The following is a 25,693-nucleotide window of genomic DNA, read 5'->3' as shown; positions in this document are numbered from 1 at the left end:
CGGATCCATAGGGGACACAACTGCTCCGTCGGGAGTTCAGTGGGCAGGCGGTCAGAGCCTAGGTGAGGATGCGCAGTCAGGAGCTCGAATGAGCGGGCAGCCGGGGCGAGGATTCCACGATCAGGGCGTAGGGAGTTCAGAAGTGCGGGCAGTCAGGGTGAGGATCCGCAGTAGGGCCGTTGGGAGCTCAGATGGGGGAAGGGGGCAGTCGGGTCAAGAATCCACGGTCAGGCCATTGGGAGTTCGGCTGGGTGAGCAGCCAGGACCTTAGCGACAGGCAGTGTTTGGGGAATCCTGGATCTTGGCGAGAGATTGCAGTCAGGAGTTCCAGGGGGCAAGCAGTTGGGGCCAAAAATACAGGCAGGGGGTGGACTTTTACACACATATGTAAGGCAGGCAGTTGCCATTAGTATTGCGTGGTATCAGGGGATAGCAAGCTAACTCTCAAAGGGATCAATTGACATGGAATTCATTCCCAAGGGATCAAGGGAGTGGAGTGAAGTTAAGGTAAAGGTTCCATTATTGTTACATAGTACTACATTTAGAATGTAACATACGTGAAATTCTTTGACTTTTGTCCACCGTAAGGCAGACAGAGTCGCCATTTTGTCCAGCGCCCCTCACAGAAACCTATAGAACCTTGTGTTCCTCGGCGATCTCCCCTCCGAGCACTGACCAGGCCTTTGCCTGCTTACCTTCTGAGATCAGACAATCTCACGCATATCCAGGCTATTAGAGTGAATGGGGTTTACTCCCAGCGGGCTGTGGATGTATTGGAAATGGTGGGGGGGGTGGAATGTAGGTGTACTATCCAACGGCCAACACCCCACCACGGTGGGAGCTACCAGAAAGCATGGATAGGGACAGGTTGTTTTCTGGCAAGGATGTGTGAGCTAAGTGGAGGACCTTCAAAGGTGAAATTTTGAGAGTTTGTATGTTCCTGTCAGGATGAAAGGTAAAGTGCACAGGCATAGGATCCTTGGTTTTTAAGGGGTATGTGGTCGGGTTCAGTAGAAGAGAGTGGTGTATAGGGAGATGTAGGCAACATGGAGCAAATGGCGTACTTGAGTATAGAAATGCAAGAAGAACCTCAAGAAATAAACCAGGAGGCTAAAAGAAGATGCAAGGTTGCTTTGGCAGACCAAAGGAAAATCCTAAGGGTTTCAACAGGTTTATTAAGACCAAAATTGGTCCATTTGAAGATCTGAGTGGTGGGAGAGGTAAGGAGCTAAAAGAGATGGGGAGATCTTAAATAGGTTTTTTTGCATCAGTATTTACTCAGGAAACGGGCACAGAGTCTTGGGAAGTCAGGAAAACAAGCAGTGAGGTCATGGAACATGTGCAAATTAAAGAGGAGGAGGTGCTTGCTGTCTTAAAGCAAATAAGGATGGATAAATTCCAAGGGCCTGACAAGATATTCCCTTGGACCTTGAGGGAGTCTGGTGTGGAAATTGCAGGGGCTCTGGCAGATATATTTAAAATGTCCTTTGCCAAGGCTGAGGTGCCAGAGGATAGGAGGGGATCTCACGTGTTCCGTGGTTTTAAAAAAATAGCTCAAAAAATACAGTAGTAGGTAAGTTGTTGGAAGATTCTGAGAGGAGGTTACCAGGAGAGTTGAGGCAGGAAAGGGTCTGGATGTCGTCTCTGTATGGACTTTAGTAAGGCCTTTAACAAGGTCCCACATGGGAGGTTAGTCAGGAAGGTTCAGTCACTCGGTATTCATGGTGAGGTAGTGAACTGGATTCAACGTTGGCTGAACGGGAGAACCCTGAGAGAAGTGGTGGATGATGCTTCTCAGACTGGAGGTCTGTGACTGGTGATGTGCCTCGGGGATCGGCACTGGGACCATTGTTGTTTGTCATCAATAATCTGGAAATCTAGATCAGTCATTCTCAACCTTTCTTCCCCAGGACTGTTCAAAGTTCATGGGCCCCCTTCCCTGTGAAGCAATCAAGTTTTGGTTTCTACAATACTTCTCTCCTACTGACTACATAAAAAATATTTGTGTTCTGTGAGGTGAAAATAAAACAAGGTTTTGACTCCAATATGCTATCCTCCTTAAGGGGATGGGGGCAAAGAGCGCTTGTTGAGAATGGCTGGACTGGATGATAATGTAGTAAATTGGATCAGGAAGTTTGCAGATGACACTAAGATGGGAGACGTTGTGGACAGCGAGGAAGGTTTTCAAAGCTTGCAGAGGGATCTGGACCAGCTGGAAAAATGGGCTGAAAAATGATAGATGGAATTTAATGTAGACAAGTGTGAGGTGTGGTTTTTTGGGGGACAAACCAAGAAAGGACGTACATGGTAAATGGTCGGGCACTGAGGAGTGGGGTAGAACAGAGGGATCTGGGAATACAGATACAGAATTCCCTGAAAGTGGTGTCACAGCTGGACAGGGTTGTAAAGAGAGCTTTTGGCATCTTGGCCTTCATAAACCAAAGTACAAGAGTCAGAATGTTATGGTAAAGTTGTACAAGACATTGGTGAGGCCAAATATGGAGAATTGTGTGTAGTTTTCAGAATCAGAATTTATTGTCATGAACAAGTCATGAAATTCGTTGTTTTGTGGCAGCGTCATAGAGCAAACGTTCATATTTTAACCATCTTACAATATTACTATAAAAATAAAATATAAATAACAGTGCACAAAAAGTAAGGCAGCGTCTTTGGTTCATTGATTATTCAGGAATCTGATGGCCGCGGAATCGAAGCTGTCCTTGTGCCGCTGAGTGTTCATCTTCAGGCTCCTGTACCTTTTTCCCAATGGTAGCAGAGTGAAGAGGCTGTGGCCTGGGTGGTGGGGTCTTTGAGGATAGGGGCTGCTTTTTTAAGAAACAGCCTCGTGTAGATCTCCTCGATGGAGTGAAGTCTGGTGCCTGTGATGTCTCAGGCCGAGTTAACAACCCACTGGAGTTTATTCTTGCCCTGAGAGTTGGCACCTCCATATCAGGCAGTGAGGCAACCAGACAGAATGCTCTCCGTGGTACACCTGTAGAAGTTTACGAGAGTCTTCGGTGATACCTCACAAAGTATAGCCACTGATTAACCTCTTTTGTGATTGTATCAATGTGAGTGCTGTAGAGGGAGCTGTGGATGGGACAGTCCCTCTCCCGAACTCAATGGAGGGGTGGGGGTGGGAGGGCTGCTGAGCGTTGGAGAGGTGGGCTGGTGATGGTCTACAATAGGCAAGCAGACTGCCTGATCTCCATGTAAACTGCCCCTCTCCTCCACAGCAACACGGAGGTGCACACAGTGAGTTGGCTGGAGGAACAGGCCACCCAGCGCTATTACCACACTTGTGGATTGCGACCCAAGCTCACTCTGAAAAAGGAAGGGGCGCTACTTGACCCACAGGATCCCATCGTTCACGTCCTGCAGAGTAACGAGGAGGTAAGGTGCAGCATCCCAGCTCCCTCCGCACCGTCCTCACTCCTGCGGCTCCCTCCGCACCGTCCTCACTCCCCCGGCTCCCTCCGCACCGTCCTCGCTTGCTCCTGGGGCACTGGTCAGAATATCCAACAGGAGCAGGAGTCGACCATTCAGCCTGTTGAGCTTCTCCACCATTCAACATGCTCACAGCTGATCTGTCCGTGGACTCGGCCTGTTCCCCAGAACACTAAATTTCCTCATTCATCAAAAACTTACCTCTCTTAAACTCATTTGATGAGGCAGACTCCACAGTTTCACTGGGCAGAGGTTCACCACTCTGTGGGAGAAGCGGTTCCTCCTCATCCCCGTCCCCAAATCCTAGTTCTTGCCTCACCTCCCAATGGAAACAATACCCTGCTTCTAGCTTATCTATTCATTTCATAATGTTATGTTTCTTCAAGATCTCCCCTTTATCCTTCTAAACTCCAGTACAGTTCCAGGAAACTCTCTTCCACTCAGTTTTGTGTCTTCTGTAAACTTAGATCTGTTACCTTTCAGTCCAAATCTCATTAATGTCAGAGCACAATACTCGATACTCCGCAGGTCAAACAGAGCACTTTCTAGGGAAAAGATAAAGGTACATAACCAATGTTTCGGGCTTGAGCCCTTCATCACAGAAAAATGTCAGGAGGCGTCCCACCGAAACTCCTTTCACAGCCCCCCACCACGCCCACATTTTTTCATTCCTTGATGAAGGGCTCAAGCCCAAAACATTGGTTCTGTATCTTAATCTTTGGTACATACAGGACACTGCTGAGTTTCTCCAGTTGGTTAACTAGTCCTCTGTCCGTATTAATAGTTTAACCCCCAACTCCACACATCCTGGTCTGATGCAGAAATCTTTTGTGGAGCACTGTATTGAATGCCTTCTAGAAATCCACGTTACCACGACCTCCTGCTCTCTCTCTCTCTCTCTCTGCCTGTAAGCCCCGTTAGATCCTTTTGGACACAGAGCGAAGCTCCCTCTGTAATGTCCCATCACACACTCCCAGGGCTGGAACAGTACATTTCCAACACAGAATGCCTGGATCCCTCTCTCTGATCTGTTTCCCCCTTCTATTTACTATCAACTAGTAGTATGCAATCAACCGTCTTACCCCTCTCTGAAATTGCTTCACTCCCCAACGCAAGACCCAACCCAACAGTGTCATCAATCCCACTCTAAACACGCCATGTTTGTTATGATTTAGTGATTGGATGTCCTGGGGGAGGGGGTCCGAGGGTCACGCCCTGAACGTCACGGTGGGGGGCCGAGTGTCATCCTCTGGACCTCCCGGTGGGGGGCCGAGAGTTATCCCCTGGACCTCCCGGTGGGGGGGGGGCCGAGGGTCACCCCATGGATCTCCTGGTGGGGGGGCCGAGGGTCATCCCCTGGATCTCCTGGTGGGGGGCCATAGGTCACCCCTGGACCTCCTGGAGATTGAATGTCAGCCCCTGGACAATGACCCCACAACTGAACATCATCATCTCCCATTCACTGGTCCCGTCCTCAGGGGATGATCCCTATCCCTCTGTCTTGTTCATTCAAGTACCTGTCCATATGCCTCTTTAATGTTGTTCCAGTCCCTGCCTCCACCACTTCCTGAGCAGCTTGGTCCAGACACCAACTACAATGTGTGAAAATATACCCTTGGGTCCCCTGTAAACCTCCTCCCTCTCATCTTAGACCAATAGTGGTTACATGCCATATCATGTCTCCTCTCAGCTCCCTTCACTCCAGGGAAAAGTCTTCCAGCCTATCCTGTCTCTCTTGTTAACTCAAGCCCTCCAATCCAGGCAACATTGTCATGAATCTTTCCCGCTGCCCCTCTTGTTTAACCACGTACAGTGTGGTTATCATACTCCAAGGCAGCCTAACCCAGGTTTTGTACAGCTGTAACATGATGACCCTACTCCTAGACTCATTGCCCGGACGGTGAAGTCAAGTGTGCTCCACACCTTCCTCACCACTGTCTCCCTGTATTGCTGATTTCACGCCAATAGGTGGTTGTAACTATGGGTCTCTCTGTCCTACAACACGCGTGTTTCCTGTGTAAAACCTGCCTGATGTCGCTGCCCAAAATACCCTTGTCCAAGTTAAACTCCAGCTTCCATTCCTCAGCCTACTTGCCCAGATCCTGTTGTTGCCATGGACACCCTTCTTCACATTCACTGCACCACTGGCATTGGTGTCACCTGTAAGCGGAGACCAGGTCGAAGAGCAAGGGCTACTGCTGGGTTCTTGTGCCTGTGGTGGATGCCCTTGTCTTCCCTGAGCAGAAGTGGTGTAGGTGGCTGAGTTGGCATGTCTGCCACATGGCGCACTCAGTGGGTTCTGCTGACCTTGCACTGTCGTTCATTGTGATTGTTCCTCAGGTATTGGCTGATGTGCTGTGCTGGGACCTGTCTCCCCTCTCCGACAGATACAGGAAAGCCTGTCAGAGCCTGGCACTGGGTAAGGAGTGAACTCGACTGAACAACTGCACCAATTATAGATCTCCACACTCTCCCTGATACTTCCTCTGTTCCGCCAGTCCTCCGATTGCTGCCCTCCTCCACGGGCCCCCTCACTTTCATCCATCCCCCGGAAGAAGAGGAGTCAATAAGGTTTAAGATGGAGATGAGGGGGAACTGCTTCTCTCACAGACTGGTGATGTGATGTTGAGGCTTTATCAAGCACTGGGGGGACCTCACTTAGAGCATCGTGAGCAGTTTTGGGCTTCTCATCTAAGAAAGAATGTGTTGACGTTAGAGGGGTCACAAGAATGATTCTTGGAATGAAAGGGTTGTCATGAGGAGCGTTTGACGGCTCTTGGCCTGGACGCGTTGGAATTTAGGAAAATGAGGGGGGATCTCATTGAAATATTTTGAAGTTGAAAGGCATGGACAGAGTAAATGTAGAAAGGTTGTTTCCCACGGTGGGAGAGTCTGGGACAAGAGGGCACAACTTCAGGATTGAAGGGCGTCCACTTAGAACAGAGATGCGGAGGAATTTCTTCAGCCAGAGGGTGGTGAATCTGTGGAATTTGTTGCCACGGGCGGGTGTGGAGACCGGGTCATCAGATATATTGAAGGCAGAGATTAATAGTTTCTTGAATAGCCAGGGCATCAAAGGTTATGGAGAGAAGGTCCAGCAGTGGGTCTGAATAGGGAACTGGATCAGCTCATAATTAAATGGTGGGCCAGTCTTGATGGGCTGAATGGTCAGTTTCTGCTCCTATCTCTTGTGCTGAATCTGGAATTCAATGCCCAAGGAAGCAGTGCAGGCTGCCTCACGACACATGTTTAAGGTATTCAAAGAGGGAGATTATTGAGGAATGCGGAAATTAAGGATTATGAGAACAGGTAGAGTTGGGTCTATAGTACAGTAACAGGCACTTGTCTGTGTTAAACATGATGTCCAAATTAAACTGGTTACTCTCAATAGATGCCCCAACACCTCCTTCAATTTTGTACATCTATCTAAAAGCCTCTTAAATGCTACTGTTGATTCTGAACATAGCATCAAAAGCAGGAGTTGGGGTCCAAATCCATACATCCATCAAGGTGGCCGCACAGGTTGATACGATAGTTAAGAAGGCCTATGTGAAGCTGGGCTTCATTAGTCGGGGGATTGAATTCAAGAGTGGAAAGGTCACGTTGCAACTCTACAAATCTCTGGTGAGACCACACTTGGAGTATTGTGTTCAGTTCTGGTCACCTCATTATAGGAGAGATGTGGAGGTTATGGAGAGGGGGCAGAGGAGATTTACCAGGATGTTACCTGGATTGGGAAACAAGCCTTATGAGGCAAGGTTCGCAGAGCTGGGTCTTTTCTCTCTGGAACGTAGAAGGATGAGAGGAGACTTGATAGAGATCTGCAGGATTCTGAGAGGCATAGACAGGGTGGGCGGCCAGCACCTGTTTCCCAGGACAGGATCAGCAAACAGCAGAGGACGTGTGTATAAAGTGATGGGAGGGGAGTTTAGGGGAGACGTCAGGGGTGTTTTTTTTAAAGCAGTGTTGTGGGAGCCTGGAATGCTTTGCCAGGGGTGGTGGTGGAGGCTGAAACATTAGGAGCATTGAAGAGACTTACACAGGCAAAAATAGAGGGTTACGAGGTTGGAAGGGTTTAGTCTTTTTTTTGGTAGAAATAGATAGGTCGGTGAAACATCGAGGGCCAAAGGTCCTGTACTATGTTATAATGTTCTGTGTTCTTTGTCTCTGCAGCTGAGGACAGCCGAGTGCTGAGGATGTGTGAGATGCAAGGGAGCACTGCCTGCTTCCGCCTCTGCAACCTGTCCCTGCGGGGGGGCGGCCTGACCCCTGTCCTGCGAGCCCTGCGGCTCCATACCGTCATCCGCGAGCTGCGGCTCTCTGCCAACCGCCTCTCCGACGACGTCATGGACGAGTTGCTAGGAAGCCTGGTCACCATGCCCAACCTGACTCTGCTCGACCTCTCCTCCAATCAGATCACAGGCCAGGGACTGAGGAAGCTCAGCGAGGGAGCTCGGTGCTCCACCAACACACCCTTCCAGGTGAGTGATTGCCTTAGTCTGCACCAGGGCAGATGGCCCTCAGGGGTTGGGGGGTGGGGGTGTTAGAGGATAGTCCCAGGGAGGCCACTGAACTCGTAGGAAGGGGAGATAGGACCCAGGGGAAAAGACTGAAATCACTGAAGAGGGAAGACAGGACCGGGGAGGAGACAAAATTCACGGGGAAGGGAGATAGGACCCAGGAAGACACTGAACAGCACTAGGAGGTGAGATGGACACAGGAGAGGATACTGAGCCTCACCACCACCAGACTGGGGCAACACCATCTCCCTCCCACCCCACCTCCTCTCCCCCCTTCCCCCACTCTCTCCCCGCCTCCCCCGCTCTCGCCCCTCCTCCCCCGCTCTCGCCCCTCCTCCCCCGCTCTCGCCCCTCCTCCCCCGCTCTCGCCCCTCCTCCCCGCTCTCGCCCCTCCTCCCCCGCTCTCGCCCCTCCTCCCCCGCTCTCGCCCCTCCTCCCCCGCTCTCGCCCCTCCTCCCCTGCTCTCGCCCCTCCTCCCCCGCTCTCGCCCCTCCTCCCCCGCTCTCGCCCCTCCTCCCCCGCTCTCGCCCCTCCTCCCCGCTCTCTCCCCACCTCCCCCGCTCTCCCCCCCTCTCCCTGCCTCCCCATCTCCCTCTCTCTCTCACCTCTCCTTTCCCCCTTCCTGTCCCTCCCTCTTCTTCCCTCCCTGCCTTCCCCTCTCCATCTCCCACCTCTCCTCTCTCTCCCACTCCCACCATCTCCCTCCTTTCTCTCTCCCTGCCCCACCTCTCCCTCCCCACCTCTCCCGCAGCTCAGCCTGTGTTGTTGTTGATGGGTCTCTCCCTCTCCCAGAATTTGCAAGAGCTCGACCTAAGCCTCAATCCATTGGGAGAGGGCAGCTGCCAGGCCTTGGCCCTGCTGATCACAGCCTGTCCTGTACTGAGCTCGCTCCGACTCCAGGCCTGTGGACTCACTGCTCGCCTCCTGCAGCATCACTGCCTCCTACTGTCTGATGCCATGAAAGGTGAGCGCTGGGTTGTTTCATCAGGGGGAGACCCTTACCATCACGTGTACGCACATTTGTGTCTGTACGATTGTGAGTGATTGCCCGTGTTTTTGTGAGAAATCTTTCAGATGTTATTACTTAGATGCAGTGATTTGCTTGTCACAGTCACACTGTAAGATTCACCCGTTTCAATACTGTCAATAACCGCTATGTTCCAAGGCAGAATGAGAAAATAAATCTCAAGGGATAGCTGGACAAATATTTACAGTTGCATTTCATGCAAAAAACCATGCAGACAGATCAGTGCAGGATGGTTAGAACAGGAACAATTTGCTGGAGGATTCAGCAGGCTCGAAGGTTAAACCCATCCTTTTGTCTGATTATTGCCCCAAGTTTGGCAAATGCCCCCATGCCCTTTGCAGGTTCTCTTCCCAGGTGGGTTGAGAATCAGCTTGGCAGAGCGGAATGTAGGGATGAATGTGTTAAGAAAGCCCCTTGGGTACAGGGGTATCATTCCTCACTGGGAAGGACACAGGGGTTTAAAAAGAGAGATTGGTTTAAAATCGCCATTTCACTCAACCAGAAGCCCTTGTGTGTCAGCAAGTACCAAGGCAATTGATGTCCTTGGACACTAAAAAAGAGGGAGTGTTGGAACTTTTAAAAAGCATGGTTAGATAAGCGGCTGGGAGCAGACAAAATTTATCCAAGGAAGCAAGGGAGGAGACTGGTGATGATCTTCACATCGTCTCTGGGGACAGGAGAGGTACCAGAGGATTGGAGAGTTGCAAATGCTCCCCTCTTCAGGAAGGGGAGTAAAGATGACCCAGGGAATTATAGACTGTGAATCTTACTTCCAGGGTGGGCAAGGAGTTGGAGAAGCACCAAGAGACAGGATTTATGAGCATTTAGTCATCATCTGATTGGGGGAGGCTGTATCTCTGAGCCTGATTGAATTCTTTGAGGATGTAACAAAGCGCACTGATGAGAGCATTAGTGGATGTAGTGCATATGGATTTGATAAGGATCCCCATGCAAGGCTCATTCAGAAAGCAAGAAAGCATGGAATCCAAGGAGGCCTTGCTTTCTGGATGCAGAATTGACTTGCCCACAGAAGGCAGAGGGTGGGTGTAGATGGAGGTCGGTGACCAGTGGTGGTCCACGGGGATCTGTTCTGGGACCCCCTCCTCTTTGTGATTCTTATAAATGACCTGGATGAGGATGTGGAAGAGTGGGTTAGTAAGTTTGCGAATGACACAAAGGTTGGTGGTGCTGTGGATAGTTTGGAGGGTTGCCAGAGGTTATAGAGGGACAGTGATAGGAGAAGCTGAGAAGTGGCAGATGGAGTTTCACCGAGAAAAGTGTGAAGTGGTTCATTTTGGTCAGTCAAATCTGGGCAGATAATGTTAATGGGAGGATTCTGAGAGGTGTGGACGAACAGAGAGATCTTGATGAAGGGCTCAAGCCTGAAACGTTGGTTATGTATCTTTATTTTTGCTATATAAAGGACACTGTTTGACCTGCTGAGTTTCTCCAGCATTGTGGTTTTACTTCAAGCATGGTGTCTGCACACTGTCGTGTTTTACTCAAAGCTGCTGCGCAGGTTAAGAAGGCATTTGGTGTGTTGGCCTTCATTAACCGTAGGATTGAATTCAACACTGCTGAGGTAACGTTGCAGATTTCAAAATTTAATTAATTTAGACATACAGTATGGAAATGGGCTATTTTGGCCTACAAGTCCATGCCGCCCAATTAACCTACACCCCTGGTACGGTTTTGAACAGTGGGAGGAAACTGGAGCCTCCAGAGAAAACCCACTCAGACTCGGGGAAAATGTACAAACTCCTTACAGACAGTGTGGGATACGAACCCTGGTCCCGATCGCTGGCGCTGTAAAAGTGTTGCACGAACTGCTTCACCAACCATGCAGCCCTATTTTTAATTTAAATTTTATTTTTTAATTTAGACTTACAGCATGGAAACAGGCCCTTTCGGCTCACGAGCCTATGCTGTCCAATTATACCCAATTAACCTACATCCCCGGTACGTTTTTTGAAAGATGGGAGAAAACCACAGCCCCTGGGGAAAACAGGCAGACACGGGAAGTGTAGAGCGCGTTGAAAGAACCAAAGACTTGTTGATCCAAACCAAGGCTTTTATTAACTAAAAGACTGGAGCATATCACAAGTAGGTCGACCAGTCCAGAATGACCTGGTCTGGCTAGGAGCAATCCTTTAAGACCTGCCAGTAGGTGTGGCTACACTCTCAGCCAATCACAGTCATCCTACACTACCTTCTGTACATAGACACATTGGTGATAGACTCTGTACTATCACAGGAAGGACATACAGTCTCCTTATAGACAGCGTGGGATTCATACCCCGGTCCTGACCACTAAAGCTGTAACAACGTTGCGCTAACCTCTAAGCTAATTGTACCTCCCTGTTCTGGTCACCTCACTACAGGAAGGATGGAGGTGCTGTAGAGAGGGGGCAGATGAGATTTACAAGGATGTTGCCTGGATTGGAGAGCGTGACTTGAATATAGGTTGAGTGAACTTGGCCTTTTCTCAAGACGGAGGATGAGAGGTGACCTGATAGAGGTGTACAAGATGATGAGAGATATTGATCATGTGGACGGCCAGAGTCTTTTCCCCAGGGCTGAAATGGCTAATTTGAGTTTTAAGATGCTTTGGCAGTAAGTCAGTGAGGATGTAAGAGGTAGGTTCTTCACACAGAGTGTGGTGGGTGCATGGCCACGGTGGTGGAGACAGATACAATAGGATCTTTTTCCGACTATTAGATCAGTACATAGTACTAAAAAACATGGAGGGTTATGGAGTCGGGAAATTTTAAGCAATTGTTTGAGAAGGGTATTTGATCAACACAGTGCAATACTGTGGGTCAGTAGGTACATGCTGCTGTAGATTTCTATGTTCTATCCAGTGGCTTACTGCACCAGAGTGTCTGGTGATCCCATGCTTGCTCTGTGTCCAAACACAGTCAGCACCTGTTTCCCAGGGCGGGATCAGCAAACACCAGAGGACTTGTGTACAAAGTGAAGGGAGGGAAGTGTAGGGGAGACGTCAGGGGTATGTTTTTTACACAGAGAGGTGTGGGGGCTTGGAATGCCTTGGTGGTGGAGGCTGAAACAGTTGGGGCATTTAAGAGACTCTTAGACAGGGATGTGGATGGAAGAAAAATAGAGGGTTATGAGGTAAGAAGGCTTTAGTACCTTTTTTCTTAGAGTATTTGGGTTGGCACAACATCGAGGGCCGAAGGACCTGTACTGTGCTTCTATGTTTTGTTTGTATGTGTGTGTGTGTGTGTGTGTGTGTGTGCGTGTCTGCATATGTGTGGCCAACCGCACATATGCCCCTGGATTGGTCTACAGATAACAATATCATTTTTTTTTAAATTCAGACATACAGCACGGTAACAAGTCATTTTGGCCCACGAGTCCATCTCACCTAATTTACACCCCATTAACCCACACCCCTGGTACATTTTTGAACGGTGGGAGGAAACCCATGCAGACACAGGGAGAATGTACAAACTCCTTACAGACAGCGCAGGATTCGAATCCCAGTTCAGTCTCCATTTTCTCAGCAATAAAAGAGACAGACTGGGAGAGCTGTGTTCGACCTCGGAACCTCCTGTTACCTCTGAGGTGACCACGGTCGACACAGCCAGCCTCTGCAGGCTGCCAGCTCCAGCAGAAGTGCTGGAAACACCCAGAAGGTCTGGTGGCATCTGTTGAGAGAGAGGCAGGGTTAATGCTCTGGGTTGGAAGACCTGAGGGGAGGGAGAGAAAGAGAGAGAGTTGTCCCTCTGACACTGCTGTTCCCTGCAGGCGCCCCACATCTGAAGATGGTGTGCGTGTCCCACAACCCTCTGGGGGCGGCTGGAGTGGAGCTGGTCTTGCAGAGTCTGCCACACCACACCCTCACCCATCTGGACCTGTCTGCGGTGGGGGGAGCCCACGGTGACATCCTGCGTGCTGATCAGCTCATCCGGTACCTGTCACAGGTGAGTATAAGCCACCCCAGCACCCTCCGTAACAAGGCGATGATTTATTGGTGACTGATTCACAGAATGATCTTCCTCCTTCCCCTCCCAAATCCCTGACTGACCTCCCCTCCACTCCTCCCCACAGGACGGATGCTGTCTGACCACCCTCAACCTTTCTGCCAATCGTCTGACAGATGATTCTCTCCAAGATCTTGCCAGGTAAGCCCTCCCCTTCAATTCTCGGAGTATCCGTGCTGAGACACAGATCATCGAGTGGCGATCTGGTTGCCCAGCTGCAGGAAGAACATCGCTCTGCCAGAAATAGTGCAGAACAGATCCGTGGGGTTGTTCTTGGGACTGGATGTATCAGGAGGGGCTGGAACATCACTCCCTGGATAGTAGGTAGGGGGAGACCTCATAGAGGATTATACAATCATGAAGGACATCAATATGGTAACAGCCTTTTCCCCAGGGTCAGGGATCTAGAACATAAGTGTGAGGGGAAAGATTTAAGAGGAACCTGAGGGGGAATGTTTTCACACAGATGGCATGGGGGCTACCAGAGAGGTGGAGAAAGAGACACTAACGTTTCCGACATTAGACAGATATGTGGAGAGGGGGGGGGTTTTTTATTTTAAATTTAGACATACAGCACAGTAACAGGCCTGTCCAGCCCTTGCCGCCTAAATACATCAATTATGTTTGGGCTGTGGTAGAACACAGGGAGAATGTACAAACCCACACAGACACGGGGAGAATGTACAAACTCCTTATAGACAGCGCTGGATTCAAACTCCAGTCCCGATCGCTGGTGCTGTAGCAGCATTGTGCAGACCGTATCGCCAACCGTGCCTCCTTTAGAGCAGCCATTCTTAACAGGAGCCCTACAGCCCCTGTGGCTGCTTCACAGGGAAGGGGGCCCATAAACTTTCCGCAGAATCCTGAGGGGGCCATCGCTGAAAACAGGTTAAGAAGGGCTGGTTTAGAGGGATGGGGGCTCTACGCAGATCCAAGTTTGCCAGGAAATCAAAGGTTATGGGGAGAAGGCTGGGCAGTGGGGCTGAGTGGGGAAATGGATCAGCTCATGATGGAATAGCAGGGCAGACTTGATAGGCTGAATGGCTTATTTGTGCTCCTGTGTCTTATGGAGATACCACAGGCGTATTTATGGAGGGGTTGGATCATGTGGAGGCAGCAGGGTCTGCACGACTCTCAGTGCGGAAGGGAGGATGACTGGGAGGGTAGGGGCAGAAGGGAACATAACACCATGTTGTGGGGTCGGGAGTAAGGAACATAACGCCATATCTGCATTGCTGTGAGGTCAGGGATTAGAGGAACGTAACACCGCGTCTGTGCTGTTCCTGTCAGCGTCAGAGGGGCGTAACACCACGTCTGCATTGCTCCTGCAGGGGCCTGCTGCTGTGCCGCTCTCTGGGATCCCTCAACCTGTCGGCCAACGCTGGACTGACCACCAGAGGTGTGGAGTTGCTGCTGGCAGCCGTGCGGGAGAGGAGCTGTGGACTGCAGTTCCTCAGCGTAGCAGGTTTGCTGTAGGGGAGGGGGGGCACAAGGGTGGGGGTATACCTGTGGGGCACGATGCTGCTATAACCCTTACCCATCCTCACCTCCACCTCCCTCCCTGACCCCACCCTTCTTCCTCCCCCTCCCCTCTGACCTTTCTCCACCTCCCTCCCCATCTCACTCCCCTCCACCTCCCTCTTGACCTTCCTCCACCCTTCTCCACTTCCCTCCCCCACCCAATTGATCACTACCCTGCCCCTTCACCTCCCTCCCACATGACACCACTAAGCCTTTCCCCACCTCTCCTGCAACCCTCCCTCCCCTCCCCCACATGATGCTGCTGTAACCCCTCTTCCCTACTCCTCCTCCTCCCTCCCTAATCATCCCTCCCCTCCCCTCCCCCCTCTTCCATTGGAATCCTCCATGGGCTCAGAATCTAAGTAGACTTCCAACAGGAACTCTTGGGCTGAAAGGCAGGGGCCACGAATGGTCAGAAGTGAAACAAAGGGCCGAAGTTAGAGGTGGCTGGTGTCAGGGAGTACAAGATCCTTCATTTCCAGCAAGTGAAAGATTAGGGCTTGGGTCAGGGGTGAAGGGGCAAAGTTCAAGGGTGAAACGAAGGATCAGAGAATGAAGGGGCTGAGGTCAAATACGGGTTGAAGAGTAAGAGTTTAAGGGGCCTGGTTGGGGTTGAAAGAGCAGGGGATCAAGGGAGGCTCAGAGGGTCAGGTAAGGGAGTCAAGGTTGGAGTAGAGGGTTGCGGAGTGGGTGGTGAGAGATGAAGGTGTTGGGGTTGAAGCAGTTCAGGTCAGAGGTGAGTTGGTCACGGTTCAGGTCGCTGGTGAGGTGTTGGGGTGAGAGGTTGCGCGGTGAGGTAGCGTTCCCAGGGACCACCCTCCCAACGGTCTGCTTTCCCATGTTTTCAGGTGCCTCGGTGGACGGGACGTCCAACTCAGAGGTGATTGCTTCCAAGCTGGGAGAGCTGTGCCTCTGCAGCCACCAGCTCAACAAGGTCGATAAGGAGAGGCTGATGGATTCCTGGCGGGATGCCCTGGGGGTGCGGCTGCATACCCTTTGTCGACTCCACAAGTGTCTGCTGAGAGCCGTGCCCAAGGTGGGCGCTGACCCGGGATCAGGGTGAACCCTCCATTGACCCAGGGTGGGCACGACCCAGCGTCGGGGAGGACCCATCACTGGCCCAGGGTGGGCACTGACCCAGCATTGGGGTGGTCCCACCACTGATCCAGGGTGCACTGACCCAGTGTCGGGGTGGACCCATCACTGACCCAAGGCAGGGAGTGGGCGTGGGCCCACCACTGACCCAGGGTCAAGGTGAACCCAGCAAACACCCAGGTTCAGTGTTGACCCACCCTACTGATCCACCATTGACCCAGGATCAGGGTGAACACAGCACTAACTCAGGGTCAGCCCAGTCCTCGGAGCCTGCCTCCAGGGTCCAGCATCGACCCAGCTTCCCTGCTTTCCCTCATGTATTTATATGTAACTACAATCTTTTTAATCAGTGCTGCATTTGTGTAACTGCATGTACATTGTGAATTAAAGCAGTCACCACCAGTCGGTGTCCCGAAAAATCACTGAAAGATCAGAATGTGGTTATGACACTTGTAGCCGACTATCACGGTTGGAGAATGCACAGAGGCAATACAGGCCCTTCATCCTCGATGTTGTTCCTTAAAACCCTCAATTTTCTCCAGTAAATCACAAAATGCTGGAGAAAGACCAGCAGGTCAGTGTCCTCCCCTACCATCCCACCAGCCTCCGCATCCAAAGCATCCCCTGCAATTTCAGGCACTTACTACAGGATCCACCACCAGACACATTTTTCCTTCTCTTCCCCTCTCGGCCTTCCGCAGGGACCGCTCCCTCTATGATTCCCTCATGCACTCATCCTTCCCCACCTATCACATCTCTGGCACATTTGCGCCCACATCTCCTCCCTCACCAGGGTCCGGGGCCCTAAACAGGCCTTTCACATGAGACAACACTTCACTTGTACACCCAGAGGGCTGATTTACTGCATCTGGGGCTCCCTTTGTGGCCTTCTCTACGTTGGAGAGACTGGTCGCAGACTGGGAGATTATTTCACTCAGTACCTCCACTCCATTCACAACCACAGCGACCTCCCAGTGGCCAACTATTTCAATTCCGAGTCACACTCCCACACTCATGTCTGTCCATGACCTTACATACAGTCCCACCCTGACCACTTGCAGATTGGAGGAACAACACCTTATTTTCCATCTGGGCCCCCTCCAGCCAGATGGCATGAACATTGACTTCACTGCCTTCCACTAAACCTGCTAGCCTTTTCTTTCCCCTCCCTCCTTTTTCTGTCTTTCTAGTTCTTTCACCCACACAGCCCCACCATCTCCCTCCCCCTCATTGCTGTTGTCCCCTCCCTCCTTTCTCCACCTATCTCCTGTCTTGCCATCCTTCCCACCCCCCCCCCCCCACTTATTTGTTTGAACACTTGCCGGCGCCCTTTAGCCCATGCTGACCAAAATGTCCCACCTGCCTGCGTTTGGTCCATATCCTTCTGAACCTATGCCATCTGTGGGATTGAATTTAATCTTCACATTGTCCAGCACACAAACCTGTTCTATTCCAACCTTACCTTGATCAAGGACCTTTTCTCCTGTGAATACTGAAGCGAAGTATTCAGTTTGGACCTCCTCCACCTCCAGGCACATGTTGCCTCCTTTAGCAGCCCCATCTTCATTCTCATTATCCTTCTGTTCTTCACATACACATAGAAGGCCTTGGGTCTCTCCTTAATCCTACAGCCAAGGCCTTTTCAGCTCTTTGAGCTCTCACAATTCTTTCTTAAGCTCCTTCCTGGCTACCATACACTCCTCATGAGCCCTTTCTATTTCCTGCTTCCTATATCTAATATATGCTTCCTTCTTCCTCTTGTCTACTTGCCTCATTTGCTTCTCAACCACAATTCCCTTTTCCTACCATTTTTGCCCTGGCCCAATAGGACAAATCTATCCTGAACCCAGCACGTGGTCCCTAAACGTTCTCCACATTACCTCTGTGCTTTCACCCTTGAACACCTGATTCCAATTTACTCTCACTCGTTCCTGCCTCTTCCCATCGTAATTAGCCCTTCTCCAATTAAACACTTTCCCATTTTGTCTGCTTTTATCCTTATCCATCACTATGTTAAAGTTAAGGGAGTTGTGGGATATCGGGCGACGATTATGTTTTGTCCTATGCCTGTATTTCCTCACCAACCCAGAATACATGGCATCAGGCTTTTGACCTTCTGCACTAATGTCTGCACTTTCATCCTGGTTCCCACACCCCTCCCAAATTGGTTTAAACTCACCCTAACAGCTCTAGCAAACCTGCCCGCCAGGATATTGGCCCCCGATTATGTTTTGTCCTATGCCTGTATTTCCTCACCAACCCAGAATACATGGCATCAGGCTTTTGACCTTCTGCACTAATGTCTGCACTTTCATCCTGGTTCCCACACCCCTCCCAAATTGGTTTAAACTCACCCTAACAGCTCTAGCAAACCTGCCCGCCAGGATATTGGCCCCTTTCCAGTTCAGGAACCGCCCGTCCTTTTTGTGCAGGTCAGACCCCCGTTTTCAGTTTGTTCCATGTGTTTTGTGTCAATAGCCTGAATTGTAAACTAATGTAGTACTTTAGGATTAAGAATAACAAAGGGGTGGTATTGATTTACCACCTAACAGGCAGGAAAAAAAATTGCACCCACCTCCAGCTCCTGACTGAACACCTCGAGGCGTTTGGTGAATGAGCATGTGGGTGGGGTGGTGCCAGAACCACAAACTCTCACCAAGGAGCTGACTGTTGATTTTAGGCAGGAGAGGCTGATGGGACGGAGGTGGAGGGGGTCCGAACCTTCAGGTTCCTGCGAGTTCCTATCTTGGAAGCCCCTCTAATGGAGCCACCACATGGTTAACCATGAACCAGGCCCTTCAGCGCCTCCTTTCTAATTCTGAGGGGATTTGTCATGTCGTCGAATACTCTTATCATAATTCTCCAGATGCACGGTGGAAAGGATTCTGACTGGATGCATCACAACCTGGTTTTGGAATCCAAGTGCCCAGGAACTCAGAAGGTAATAAACGGGGCCGGGTCCATCACGGGCACTGACCACCCATCCATTGCGGACATCTACGTCAGGTGCAGCCTCAAGAAGGCAGCCGGCCGGCATGTGCGAGTGTGCTCGGTGTTTGAGGCCGCGGCGCTGTTCCCGGGGCTGAGGCCGGCGGGGGTCCCGACCTCGGGGCAGCCTCCAGCCCAGGAGCCGGGGTCCCAGGAGGTAATGAGGGGCTGGGCCTCGTTGTATAAGGCGGGGCCGTGTTACAGGCGCCAGGACTTGGCTGCAGGGCCTCGAACAGTCGGAAGCCCCTTAAAAGAAAAAGGAAAAAAAAGAAGGCAGCCGACATCATCAAAGATCCCCCACCATCCTGGTCACAGCCTCTCCTCGCTGCTTCCTTCGGGCAGAAGCATGAAGACCAGCACCTTTTAAGGTCAAGAACCGTGTCCTTCCCAACAGCCGTCTCCCTGAACCTCCTTGTTACACTGATCAGGGACTGGTCCCACACCACAAAACGACTGAACTGTTGCTGTTACCTTACATGATAGATATTTAATATCTATTTATCTCTTGCACTTATATATCTTAATTCACTGTATAATACTTGCGTTACAGTTGAGTTTTTTGGACTAATTTTTTGAGGTGGGGGGCAACTTATATGGGTTATACTTTTGACGGTGAAGCTGTTGGGAGCTTGGATGGCTAGGACCAGGTGATAAGTCTGTGGTTGGGGCATCAGGAGCTCGAATGGCCGGGCACCTGGGGTGAGGGTTTGTGGTGGTTCGTTCGGATGGGCCGGTGGTTGAGGCCAAAAATAGCGGGGTTAGTTTTTACACGTCATACGGAAAACATGATTTTTGGGCCAAAACGGTGGGATCATCTATTGCACAAGCATATACGGAAATTTGTTTACTATTGTTTTTCTTTACAAAGTATCTGTTTGGCTACAGCAGGTGAGAATTTCAGCGCATATGCACGTTCCGCACTGTATGGTATTATCAAATGTCACTCATGTCCAGAGGAATCGAATCTCAGAGCAGGGATGGGATGTTGAGGCTTTATCAGGCCTTGGTGAGGCCTCACCTGGAGGATTGTGGGCAGATTTGGGCTCCTCATTTAAAGGATGTGCTGACATTGGAGAGGGTTCAAAGGAGGTTCACAAGGATGATTCCAGGAATGAAAGGGTGACAAAACGAGGAACATTTGACGGCTCTTGGCCTGTACTCGTTGGAATTTAGGAGAATGAGGAGAGAGGAGGAACTGCTTTTCCCAGAGGAGGGTGAATCTGGAATTCACTGCCCATTGAAACAGTGGAGGCAACCTCAGTAAATATATTTAAGACCAGGTTGGATCAATTTTTACATTGTAGGGGAATTAAGGGATATGAGGAAAGGCAGGTGGGTGGAGATGAGCCCACCATCAGATAAGCCATGATCCCATTGAGTGGCAGAGCAGACTCAACAGGCCGGATGGCCTACTCGTGCTCCTATTTCTTCTGATCACGTTAAAACATTTTGAACATTGAAAGGCGTGGACAGAGGAGATGTAGAAAGGTTGTTTCCCACAGTGGAAGAGTCTAGGTCAAGAGGGCACAACTTCAGGATTGAAGGGTGTCCGTTTAGAATAAAGTGGAATAAGACTATTTTCAGCCAGAGGGTGGTGAATCTGTGTGGTTGTGGAGGCCGGATCATTGGGTGTATTTAAGGGAGAGAATGATAGGTTCTTGATTAGCCAGGGCATCACCAAGAGCAGGGGTCCCAGAACAGATCCCTGTGGCCCCTCCACTAGTCAATGATCTCCAGGCAGAATACTTTCCTTCCACTACTACTCTCTGCTTTCTTCCTACAACCCAATCTGTTATCCACAGCCAAGGTTCCACTGATTCTGTGACTCATGACTTTCTGGATGAGTCTCTTGTGGGAGACCTTGTGAAATGCCTTGCAAAAATCCATGTAGACCATATCTATCCCCCTACCTTCATCAATTTCTTTTGTTACCTCCTCAAAAAAAACTCAATTAGACTCGTGAGGCTCAACCTTCCCTTCACAAAGCCATGCTGACTATCCTTGAGTAGACTGGATTTCTCCAAATGCTCATCAGTCCTTTCCTTACGAATCCTCTCCAATAGTTTGCACCCCACTGACATAAGACTCACTGGTCTATAATTCCCAGGAGTCCCTATTACCTTTTTTAAACAAGGGGACCACATTTGCCATTCTCCAATCCTCCGGCACCTCCCCTGTGGCCAAAGAGGACTCAAAGATCATAGCTGCTGCCCCAGCTCCCTTTTCCCTCACTTCCCACAGCCTGGGGTATATCGTGTCTGGCCCCGGAAACTTATCAATCTTGATGTTCTTAAGAAGATCCGACACTTCCTCTTCCTTAATCTCCACATTGTCCACCACACGGGTCTGTTCTATTCTGACCTCACTCTGATCAAGGTCCTTTTCTCTTGTGAATACTGAAGCAAAGTATTCATTTAGGACCTCCTCCGCCTCCAGGCACATTTCCTCCTTTATCCTTTATCGGCCCCACCTTTATTCCCGTCATCCTTCTGTTCTTCACATACGCATAGAACACCTTGGGGTTCTCCTTCATCCTACATTCCAAGGCCTTCTCATGCCCTTTTCAAGCTCTTCTAAGTCCTTTCTAAAGCTCTTTCCTGGCTACCATACACTTCTCATCAGCCCTTCCTGTTTACTGCTTCCTATTTCTAATGTATGCTTCCTCCTTCCTCTTGTCCAGCTGCCTCACCTGTTTCGTCAACCATGGTTCCCTTTCCCTGAGGGAAATGCTATTCATTTCAAGAGGAATAGAATATAATAGCAGGAATGAGATGTTGAGGCTTTTTAAAGAATTTTACCCAGGTCCCTCTGCACATCAATACGTTTAAGAGCTCTGTATACATTTACATTACCTCCCTCAAACTTATCTGGTTTAAACTCCATCTGCCATCCCTCTGCCCACATCTGGAACTGATCTCTCTCCTGATGTATTCTTTGATAACCTTCTCTAAAGTCCACAACTGCACTAGTTTTTGCATCATCTGCAAACTTGCCAACCCACCCAGTTGCTTTTTCATGCAAGACATTTATCTACACCACAAACAACAGGGTCCCAATCCCTGCGGAACACCACTTGTCACAGGTCCCCATCCTCAATTCCAGCCTTCCACCACCCCTCTTCTATGGGAGAGTCAGTTCTGTATCCAAACTACCCACTCACTGTAGGTTCCACATATCTGCACCTTCTGAATCAGCCTACAATGAGGGACCTTGTCACCGCTGCCTTTACTAAAGTCCACTGCTCTTCCCTCATCAACCTTTGTTGCCTCCTCAAAAACTCAATCAAATTGGTCAGATGTGACCTGCTCCTCACAAAGCCATGTTGATTGCCCCTAATCTGACCAGTGCGCTGCTGTAAGGTCAGGGCTGGTGCAGGCCCAGGGAAAGTGGGGAGCAACAACAGTGCTCCCCCACAGGGTCCTACAACCCAGTATAAGAGCAGCGATGTGATGTTGGGGGCTTATAAGGCCCTGGTGAGACCTCACGGAGCATTGTGAGCAGTTTTGGGTTCCTCAAGAAATGTTGGAGAGGGTTCAGAGGTTCACAAGGGTAATTCCGGGAATGAATGTAATTCCGGGAATGAGGAGCATCTCATGGTTCTTGGCCTGGACTTGTTGGAATTTAGGAGAATGAGGGGGGATCTCATTGAAGCATTTTTAATGTTGAAAGGCGTGGACAGAGCAGATGTGAAATGGTCGTTTACCATGGTGGAAGAGTGTAGGACAAGAGGGTACAACTTCAGGATTGAAGGGTGTCCGTTTAGAACAGAGATGTGGAGAATTTCTTCAGCCAGACGGCAGTGAATCTGTGGAATTTGTTGTCACAGTTGGTTGTGGAGGTTGGGTCATTGGGTGTATTTAAGGCAGAGATTGATAGGTTCTTGATTATCCAGGGTATCAAAGGTTATGGGGAGAAGGCTGAGCAGTGGGGCTGGGTGGGAGAATAGATCAGATCATGATTAAATGGTGGGGAAGACTCGATGGGCTGAATGGCCTATTTCTACTCCAAATCTCTTTGCCAAAGCCTGCACTTTCCCTCTTCTTTGCCGTGGCCATTCACTCTCCTGCCGGCCCAACATCCTGTCCTGGAACAAAGGAGGCTGAGGGGGGCCCTGAGCAGGGTCCATTGGAGCAGCCATTCCCAACAGGAGCCCCACAGACTCCTACTGGAGGCCACAGCACATTAAAAGCTTTGTTTTCTTTTCACTTCATGACACAAATATATTTCATGTTTTTTTTAATGTAGACAGTAGGAGGGAAGTGTGGAAGAATCCAAAACTGCTTCATGGGGAGGGGGGCCGTGAGCTTTGAGCAGAGTCCAAAGGGGGCCAGATGTGGGGGGTGGGAAAGGGTTGAGAATGGCTGGTTTAGACTGAGGGGCAAGGGAGGGTGTTCCAGGGCTGGGGTGAAAAACAGAGAGACTACAGAGGAAGGAGAAGAGTTTAGAGGGGTACAAACTTTACACAGACTGAATGATCCAAAAGAGTTCTACAAATATGTTAATGGTAAGAGGAAAGCTAGAGACAAAACTGGTCCCTTAGAAAATCAGAGTGGAAAACTGTGTGTGGAACCTAGAGAAATGGGGGAGATATTGAACAGTTTCTTTTCTTCGGTATTCACTAAGGAGAAGGATATTGGGAGATGTGGGATAAAAAAAGCAAATTGGGTAAATATGGGGAACATAGAGATTACAAAAGGTGTAGTTTTAAGGCTTTTGAAGAATATAAAGGTGGATAAGTCTCCGGGACCAGACGGGATCTTCCCCAGGACATTGAGAGAAGTGAAGGAGGAAATAGCAGAGGCTCTGGCGGTAATTTTTCAAATGTCATTAGATATGGGGAGAGTGCCGGAGGATTGGCGCATTGCGCATGTGGTTCCGTTATTTAAAAAGGGTTCAAGGAGGAAGCCTGGCAACTATCGGCCTGTAAGTTTGACGTCTGTGGTAGGTAAATTAATGGAGAAAATTCTTAGAGATAGTACTTATAAACATCTGGATAGACAGGGTCTGATCAGGAGCACTCAACATGGATTTGTGGGAGGAAGGTCATGTTTGACTAATCTGATTGAATTTTTTGAAGAGGTGACTAAGAATGTGGATGAGGGTAGCGCAGTGGATGTTGTCTATATGGACTTCAGTAAGGCCTTCGATAAGGTACCACATGGAAGGTTAGTTAGGAAGGTGCAGTCTTTAGGTATAAATTTTAAGATAGTCAAATGGATTGAACATTGGCTGAAAGGGAGAGGCCAGAGAGTGGTAGTGGATAATTGTCTGTCAGGTTGGAGGCCGGTGACCAGTGGTGTGCCTCAAGGATCTGTATTGGGCCCATTGTTGTTCGTTATATACATTAATGATCTAGATGATGGGGTGGTGAATTGGATTAGTAAATATGCAGACGATACTAAGATAGGTGGAATAGTGGATAATGAAGAAGGTTTTCAAGGATTGCAGAGGGATTTGGGCTGCTTAGAAAAGTGGGCTGAAAAATGGCAGATGGAATTTAACGCTGATAAGTGTGAGGTGCTTCATTTTGGTAAGAAGAATCAGAACAGGACATACGTGGTAAATGGGAGAGCATTGAGGAATACAGAAGAGCAGAAAGATTTAGGAGTGACGGTACATCGTTCCCTGAAGGTAGAAACTCACGTGAATAGGGTGGTGAAGAAGGCTTTTAGTATGCTGGCCTTTATCAATCATTGCATGGAATATAGGAGTTGGGAGGTGATGTTGAGATTGTATAAGACGTTGGTGCAGCCTAATTTGGAGTTCTGTGTGCAGTTCTGGTCGCCTAATCATAGGAAGGATATAAACAGAGTGGAGAGAGTGCAGAGAAGGTTTACCAGAATGTTGCCTGGGTTTAAGCATCTGGAGTATGGGGAGAGATTGGACAGATTGGGTCTTTATTCTTTAGAGCGTAGAAGGTTGAGAGGGGATTTGATAGAAGTATTTAAGATTATGAAAGGGATAGACAGAGTGGATGTGGATAGACTATTTCCATTAAGAGGAGGAAAGATTAAAACAAGAGGACATGAGTTAAGAATTAAGGGGCAGAGGTTTAGAGGTAACATGAGGGGGAACTTCTTTACTCAGAGAGTGGTAGCCGTGTGGAATGAGCTTCCGGGAGAAATAGTGGCGGCGGAGTCAATTGTATTATTTTAGAAAAGGTTGGACAGGTATATGGATGAGAAAAAGATGGAGGGTTATGGGCATTGTGCAGGGAGGTGGGACTAGAAAGGGGTGTTTGGTTCGGTGCGGACTAGAAGGGCCTAATGGCCTGTTTCCGTGCTGTAATTGTTATGTTATGTTATGTAATGTTATGTTATATGTGGGACTAACTGCCAAAGGAGGCAGTGGAGTGTATTTTAGAGACAGAAGGCACTTGTAAGCTGCAGGCCCTGTGGCCAAAATGGACACAAAGATCATAGCTGCTGCCCCAGCTCCCTTTTCCCTCACTTCCCACAGCCTGGGGTATATCGTGTCTGGCCCCGGAAACTTATCAATCTTGATGTTCTTAAGAAGATCCAATACTTCCTCTTCCTTAATCTCCACATTGTCCAGCACACAGGCCTGTTCTATTCTGACCTCACCCTGATCAAGGTCCTTTTCTCTTGTGAATACCGAAGCAAAGTATTCATTTAGGACCTCCTCCGCCTCCAGGCACATTTCCTCCTTTATCCTTTATCGGACCCATGTGCGATTAGTGGGGCCTTTTAAGCCTCAGGGGGGGTCAACACATTAATCGGCAACCCAGCAATTTAAGGGCGATCCTGCACCCGCGATGGAGATTTGGAGAGGATTTCAGTTAGGGGGAATTCGGAGATTTGGAAAGGAATTCAATTAGGGCGAACTCGGAGATTTGGAAAGGAATTCAATTAGGGCGAACGGAGATTTGGAGAGGAATTCAGTTAGGGGGAATTCGGAGATTTGGAGAGGAATTCAATGAGGGGAAACTCGGAGATTTGGAGAGAAATTCTGTTAGGGGGAACTCGGAGATTTGGAGAGGAATTCAATTGGGGGAACTCAGAGATTTGGAAAGAAATTCAATTAGGGGGAAGTTGGATATTTGGAGAGGAATTCAGTTAGGAGGGATCTCA

General features: G+C 49.5%; 1 protein-coding gene across 1 annotated transcript in view; it reads left to right on the top strand.

The window, feature by feature from the left end:
* The window catches only part of tonsl (tonsoku-like, DNA repair protein), a 74,155-nt gene extending 58,147 nt beyond the window's left edge, over positions 1–16,008 (top strand). The window contains exons 19-26 of the mRNA XM_069915141.1: positions 3,237–3,393; positions 5,788–5,866; positions 7,621–7,928; positions 8,760–8,931; positions 12,763–12,938; positions 13,066–13,139; positions 14,330–14,463; positions 15,368–16,008. Coding sequence (XP_069771242.1) covers positions 3,237–3,393; positions 5,788–5,866; positions 7,621–7,928; positions 8,760–8,931; positions 12,763–12,938; positions 13,066–13,139; positions 14,330–14,463; positions 15,368–15,582 — 1,315 coding nt within the window. The 3' untranslated portion in view covers positions 15,583–16,008. The remainder of the gene's footprint in view (positions 1–3,236; positions 3,394–5,787; positions 5,867–7,620; positions 7,929–8,759; positions 8,932–12,762; positions 12,939–13,065; positions 13,140–14,329; positions 14,464–15,367) is intronic.
* The last annotated feature ends 9,685 nt before the right edge of the window (positions 16,009–25,693 follow it).

The sequence above is a fragment of the Narcine bancroftii genome, chromosome 1 (assembly GCF_036971445.1).
Source record: "Narcine bancroftii isolate sNarBan1 chromosome 1, sNarBan1.hap1, whole genome shotgun sequence".
Taxonomy (NCBI): domain Eukaryota; kingdom Metazoa; phylum Chordata; class Chondrichthyes; order Torpediniformes; family Narcinidae; genus Narcine; species Narcine bancroftii.
This window is presented reverse-complemented; position numbering and strand designations above follow the sequence as displayed.